Source organism: Wasmannia auropunctata, unplaced genomic scaffold, assembly GCF_000956235.1.
Source record: "Wasmannia auropunctata unplaced genomic scaffold, wasmannia.A_1.0 LD336078.1, whole genome shotgun sequence".
Classification (NCBI taxonomy): Eukaryota; Metazoa; Arthropoda; class Insecta; order Hymenoptera; family Formicidae; genus Wasmannia; species Wasmannia auropunctata.
In genome coordinates, this window is record NW_012026812.1 from 2490481 (window position 1) to 2497651 (window position 7171).

The window sequence follows — 7171 nt, forward strand, 5'->3', positions numbered from 1 at the left end:
TAAAATTATAAATTACACAATTATCTTTATATTTTCTTCAACAGTGGAATGCAATTATTTTTGGAAAACATTTTAATAGCATTGATGAATTGTAGATCTGTACAATTACATCCTTTCTGCAAAAAAATCTGGGAATTGGATTTGTTTCTTTAAATGTGTCTTACCTCTGTCGATACTATCAATTTGCAATTAAGCAATATGTGTAAATTCTCAGGCAACGCAACGTTGTAATCGCAATAACGTCTGGTCTTTTCCCAAAATTTCCATCATTTCAGCAACAGGTGGTCCGACCTATAAAGCATTATTATTATATATATTATACATATTGATATTTTACACATATTTTATACATATTGATATTTTTTCCCCCACAATAAATATAAATTTATATGCTATATTTACTTTTACGCCGCTCATAACGCTTCTCAAAGTTGCCATCAAAGCAGCGAATGGAACTCCGTTCTTCTTGGCAAAATCCTTTAGATATGGTGCCATCCAATCGGTCTTGTAATTACTGGCATCTATTTCAACTAATTCCGCGTTCAATAGTTTAATCGCGTCTGAAATCATGTGATAACGTTAATAATATAGTTTTGACAAATAGAATATTCGATACCTTTTGTGCAGAAAAATATTACCTGAACATCCATCTTGTTTAACGTTTGGCATGGAAGATGGGACAATCCATAGGAATGCTAAATCTTCTTTGACGAGATCGTTGAGTGTCGATATTCTGTTCTGCGCCCACTTTAACGTAGTTATTATATGATCATCATCCAACTGCAAGTTTCCATCGTCTTTCCTGCAATGTACAAAAATAGTATAAGCAAAATTTTTTGAAAAAGTCAGAATGATTATTAACAATGCTATACATGTGAAATTAAACGTACCATTTAGGAAATGCGTCCAACACTAATTTTTTAATTCTCTCGATAAGAAATTTATGATTGTTTTCATTTTGTAGTAAGTTTGCTATTTCCAATTTGTTAAATTCCAGCAGTTTCTCGGGCATAAGTTTGCCAGAACTTGATTTTATCTTATCAATATCAAACTGCAAATGAAAAGTAGAACATACATAAATGGATTACAGGACAGAAAATTTTTTTACCATTGGCAATTACCTGTTTAATTAATTCCTGATAGCTGTAAAGATTTTGGCTCTCCTGCTCTTTGTGAAAACCACCGCCAGCTCCTATCACGTAATTCAATAACGCCAATGGAAAAATACCCTGTTTCCTGAACGACTCGATCTTTATGTCACCTTGCCTCTTTGACAATTTAGATCCGTCCGCATTCAATATTAAAGGTAAGTGTCCATATACAGGAGGATCCCAGCCAAAGGCTCTGTAATGGAATAAAATATGTAATACAGTCAATTATATGGATTTTATTATCTCAAATAAAGGTACTCACTTATAAAGCATAATATGTTTAGGCGTGGAAACTTGCCATTCAACACCTCGCAAGACGTGAGATATCTCCATGAAGTGATCGTCGACCACATTTGCAAAATGGTAAGTAGGATAGCCGTCTGACTTTATGATAACTGGATCTCCCTCAGACTTCGTAATATCGTGCAGCACGTCTCCGTAAACTACGTCGTGAAAGGCTTCTGGTGTGGACGGTAACTGAGACAATCGACAAAAATTCGATCGAATTATATAAATCTACATTAGTCTCTCTGACGATCCATCAAATTACAATTGTAGTAGAGACGTACCTTAAATCTAATGCAATAGGTCTCGTTTTTCCCGAGCATCTCCTTTACTTTGTCCGGAGAAAAATGCCGACACCTGTTATCGTACTTAGGCACCTGGCCGCATTTCATCGCCTCTTTCCTCAGCAGTTCCAGCCTTTTCTCCGTGCAGAAGCAATAGTAAGCGGATCCATTGTCCAAGAGTTTAAGCACTTGCTCCCTAGAAGTTACGAAATAGCAGATTTTGCCGAATTTCCACAGTCGATCAGATCTGCGGAAGAATTATGATGAACGCGCTGTCATAATTCTTCTGCAGATCGATTAAATTTCTGCTGACAGTCTACCGACAAAATCTATGGGGAATACTTTGCAAAATTCCTATCCGACAAATTTACAAGAAATCTGCGCCAACACCAAGATACATACTTATATAATTCAAGCCTTGACGACTGCATGTAAGGACCAACCGGGCCACTTCTGGTAGGATCTTCGTCGGGTATAATCCCCGCCCATAGCAGGTCATCCTGGAGTTTTTCCACCGCCCCAGGAACCGTCCTTGTCCGATCGGTGTCCTCGATCCTCAGGATAAACGTGCCGTTGTTGCTACGCGCGAATAAATAATTGTACAGCGCGGTGCGCAACCCACCCAGGTGCAAGTGGCCTGGAACAACACCGGTGGAGTAAAGGTCGGCCCCAATACTAACGTCGACTTACGTTCTCTCGGCAATAAGATTAAATTCCAAGGGACAGAATTAATTAACGTGACGATCCTTACCGGTGGGACTGGGCGCGAATCTAACCCTCACGTGGTACTTCTTGAAGAAGCGTCTCTGCAACAGCTGGAGACTCGTCGCGCGGAGCATCACGCCACGCTGCATCCTTTTGCCCGCTGTGATCCCGTCGACGGGTCAGACGGAAGCCAAGGTCGTGCCACGCGACGCGAACTCCGACTCCGGCGACGTGACGATGCGACATCCGAGCCTCACACCGACCGGCTCCGAATTGCACGGCGCGCAATGCAGTTGGAGCGGAGTCCGAATATCTCCCGAAGTACTGAACAATTCTCGCGATCGCGAGTATCGCGGCGCCCACGACTCGTTTACCCGATTGATCCGTGTTAGAATGTCGTATCCGAGTCGATTTCACGCGTTTTTCTGCGAGAGAAAAATATTATTGCGTAACCTAAAATTCGCGCCTGAAACATGGCTCCACATGGCTCGCGCACTTCGCAGCTGTGAACTTTTTCATCTCTCTCTCTCTCTCTCCTTTTCTCGCCAACGTTTAATTAATATGCCTACTTCACTTCAAGTGCAGTAGTGCAATACGAGATGCAGATAGGAAAAAAAAAGAATTTATTTCAACATTCCAGAATTAGTTATCTCCCGAATTTGAATATCCACGCGCAATTTCAGGCTAATCGCCCTCTCGCATCAAAAATATATAAATACATAAATATTAATAAAAATTAAATATAAATATCGACAATCTTGATGATTTCTGGATCGAAACCCGCGTATATTTCTATTCTCGCCATCTCCAGAGCCTTCCAGGCACATTTGAGGGTACACGCCGTAAAAAATTTCAGAGATAAAACGGAGCAAGGAGTAGGATAATGCATATTCGAGCCTCTGTTAACGCTCGTCCGGGGTTCACGTCGTTGCAGGGAGAATGAACGTAGATGATTGGGATTGAGAAACACGAGGCTGCGTCAACTGCTGCGAGATCGAGATCACTTTAATTCTCCATCCCTTTCGCGCTATAAATATTACATCTAAAATTCGAAACTTCTCTCTCTCTCTCCGATATATATCTCTATTTTTTTTTCTCCGCTAAAACCCGTCGCGTCGGGCTTTAAAGCACGATGGATTGTACGCTTATGAACTTTTGTGAACGAACACTTTACACAGAATAGCAGTGCGATCCTCTCTTTACACAGTCGTCAATCCGTTACGTATATTTACACCCTATAAAAGTTTCGACACGATCGCGATTTACAATTACAAACGCTACGCCGCCGGATGGGCGACCGAACAGATCTGGAACAGCGCGTATCCTGCGCACGATGATCGTTATGTTACATACATATTTTACACTCCCCCTTCACCGATACAGGCAACTTTCGAGTACGCGAGAATTGCGAAAAGGTGCTTAAAAACGTAATACGTATAAACGATGCTGTTTAGATTAGGTTAAAAAAAAATGAAGTTATACGAACTAAATATCAATTGCAACGTTTGGATTCTGTCTGTGCGTCGCAAGACATTTAATAAAAAATAAAATATGAAACTATCAGGCCCGGTTTCACATGTCGCGATTAACTCGATTTAACCGAAGTTTCAACTCGCTTTACCTTTTCCTAGTCTAAGAAGTTAGGAAGAGATAGATAGTAAGTTAAATCGAGATTAAAGTTAATCTCATCATGAAATCGGATCTTAATCGCTCCATTTTAGGGCCGAAATTTTCGGCGAAACTTAACTCCGCTTTTCTATCTAATGTGATGCATGTAACTGCAGTAACATTCGTCTGGCGTGTGAAATAATGAAGATTTGAGCAAAAACAATTTCATAAGGCGTGAAGCTTGTTACAAGTCTAAATCGGCTCTACGCAGCGAATCTATGCAAGACTCCGAACGAAAAAGGGATTGCATTACTTTATAACGCGACATATAATATGTATATATGTACACGATTTGCACATAGAGTTCTCCTTCTCGTCGTACCGTGTAACATCGAAAAAATAAGCACATATATTATCCATAAGTCAGAACTGTAAATATGAACGGGATATTCGAATATTAATCCGAGTATTATATTAATAATATTCAAATAATTACTAGAGTAATCATATTCAGATTAATTCACTAAATTATTCGATTGCTCGAATTCGGATTTTTGGACGAGTCGGGTCTCAACATTCCGAGAGTCGTGCCTGTTTAAAATTTGCGATTTTCGAATTCAAAACTTTCTATTTTGCGCAATACGACGATCGAGATTCGGATATTATTATAATATCCGTATATTTACAGCCCTACCGCAAATAAATATACACGTGTGTATATTTTAGTATATGGACCTACGTCGTACCGTTTTTTTTCTTTCTTCGGATTTTGATCATAAATTTGGCATGAACTGAAAGGGACAGATTAGAGATCACGAATTGGAATGCTGTGACGGTGTGAGGCTGCCGGTGTGCTCGGGGCTGTGCTTCTGCTTTTTCCTCTTCTTCTCCTTCTTCCGCTTCTTTCTCGCCTCCTTCTCCTCGTCGTGTCTCTTCTGCTTCTTATGCTTCTTCTCGTGCGTATCGGAACCACCCACGTCCGTCGTCGCGGTCTCCTGTCCGCTCAGCACCTCTCCGGGCTTGTGCTTGTGCTTCTTATGCTTATTTTTGTGTTTTCTCTGAGGGGCCTGATTTATGTATCTATACTGTTCTGGCAGCTACAAAATTACATTACATAGCTTAGCCTTTTGCATTTTTACACGCGCATCTTTTATCTTAGAAAAATATGTATATATATTAATAATAATTAATTACACTTTAATGCATAAAAATACTTACTGGGCCAGGGTGCAATCGAAAACCAGCAAGCTGTACACTCGTCAAAGGCAATAGCTCTTTACCACCTATGGGAGGCTTCTCAATCACTGATCTCAGGGAGCTTAAAAAGAAGAAAAAAAAACGAATGAAACATGAAGCAAGCGCTTTCGACGTTTAAACACTCTTGTGAGACTTACCTATTATCCTGATGGCCAGGCCTGTCTATAATGCCAGGCAAATTTGGCAAAAAAGATGATAGCTGCTCCTTGAGCTTCTTACCGCTAAACTTGCTGTAGGAGTGCTCAAGGCCATAATAGGCCATCAAATTTGTTGCTCCAGTAAGTTCGCTTTCCCCTAAAGAATACAACATACAATTTTGAGAGAGAATTTTTTTAAATATTTTCAATATTACATAATATATCAATTGGAAAGAGACTCTCTTGATCACAACTATATATATATTATATAAAATAAATTCTCCTTTTTTATTTTCACTATATATATATGTATTATATAAAATTTCTCCTCTTTTTTTATTTTCATGATTTTATGATTCGTTACCTGGGGGTTCCTTCATCAGATAAAACGGTCCACTGTGGACAATAGAAGGATTCTTTCCAAGGGAGATGGTCGTCTTTAGCGTTCCCGTAGAATCTTGACGTGACACGACTGGAGACCGTGCTCCCCTCGGCGAGGACTTCGGTGAGTATTGCTCCACTTTGCTACGAAACTGATCGCCCATCATCATCCTGCCGCTTCAGTTTATCGCACCTTCGCCGAAAGGAATGAAGTACCACCTTCTCCCAGGCACGCGGAGTACCGAGGGACGAAGAAAGAGAGGCAGTTTACGACCGTAAACCGGCGGATGCACGTCGAGCAGGCTGACCTCCAGCCTCGGTACCCGGCTCGATTAGAGGCTAAGCGAACCGCGCGTCAATTTCGTCTACGGTTTCTGTAAACGTCGCGACGCGATCGCTGAACGTGAAAAATGAAAACAGGTTCGCTCGTATATATCGAAAGGCACGTTCGACAGTTCAGACTCCTCCACGACTGCCCCACCGCCGGTCTCTACATCTCGCTGAAGCGCGAGAACCAGGTGCTGCAGCACGTTCACCAGTCCACCGCTACCTGCATGCTCTCGTTCGCCGAGAAAGCTCCTCTACAGTCTACGGTGGTGACGGCTGATCGGGTCCGCTCGACGCAACAGACTCTCGCTGACGAAGCACGCAGCCGTTACGCGCGTACGCCACTCGTCGGACTCGTCTGACGTCCCTCCACCCGTGGAGTCCGTGGATCATATGGCACATGGTGGCGGATACACATGAAGAATCGCCGATCTGTCCAATGGCCGTGCACAGAGTTGCCTGGACCGGAGAGAAGCGTTGAGTGCGGCCACGTCCGACCTTTTGCGTGGGACCGGCGATCTCCCCCGTACACTAGCGCTCCACGTCCACGTTTTCAACAAAGGAATTACGCACCACGTCCAAGTGCCGACGGGAAAGAATAGGCGCAATGTGATCTGATATAGGGGCTCGACGAAGCTCCGAAAAGCAACACGCTGAATTATTGCCAATATATATCTGCAATCCTTGTATTCTTTAATGCTAGTCTCATACTACCTTGAAAAGAATTAAACGATAAAATTATAATTTAAAATATTGTTGCATGGATGATAACGAAAAGGAGGAACATCCAAATCCTCCGCCGACGGGAGACAGTCGCCGACGGGAGGCGTGATTTCTCGAAAAATGCGTTTATATACAGTAGCAATTTCACGTGTCCTTTAATGCGAAGCATATATGCTTTCTCGAGAAGACCTTATTAATAAAACATTCTAGAACATTATTGTTACATAATAATTAATTAACGAACGATTTTCAGTGTTTATTATGTTTTATTGTAAGAAATAAGTTGCCGCGTATATTATACTTATACGTAAAT

At 41.5% G+C, this 7171-nt stretch overlaps 2 protein-coding genes across 2 annotated transcripts; both read right to left on the reverse strand.

Moving 5' to 3' along the window:
• Positions 1 to 2948, reverse strand: LOC105448890 (probable glutamate--tRNA ligase, mitochondrial). The gene is made up of 9 exons (XM_011687738.1): positions 2472 to 2948; positions 2123 to 2357; positions 1721 to 1916; positions 1414 to 1628; positions 1122 to 1344; positions 891 to 1051; positions 639 to 802; positions 403 to 560; positions 1 to 291 (listed from the first exon to the last, which is right to left on the reverse strand). The coding sequence occupies exons 1-9, from the start codon at positions 2572 to 2574 to the stop codon at positions 211 to 213; spliced, it is 1536 nt and encodes a 511-aa protein (XP_011686040.1). The 5' UTR covers positions 2575 to 2948; the 3' UTR covers positions 1 to 210.
• A 461-nt stretch (positions 2949 to 3409) lies between these two features.
• On the reverse strand, positions 3410 to 6486 carry LOC105448891 (mediator of RNA polymerase II transcription subunit 19). Its single transcript, XM_011687739.1, has 4 exons — positions 5792 to 6486; positions 5428 to 5584; positions 5252 to 5351; positions 3410 to 5130 (listed from the first exon to the last, which is right to left on the reverse strand). Exons 1-4 carry the CDS (start codon positions 5976 to 5978, stop codon positions 4846 to 4848), a joined length of 729 nt encoding a protein of 242 aa, XP_011686041.1. The 5' UTR covers positions 5979 to 6486; the 3' UTR covers positions 3410 to 4845.
• Between the last annotated feature and the right edge of the window lie 685 nt (positions 6487 to 7171).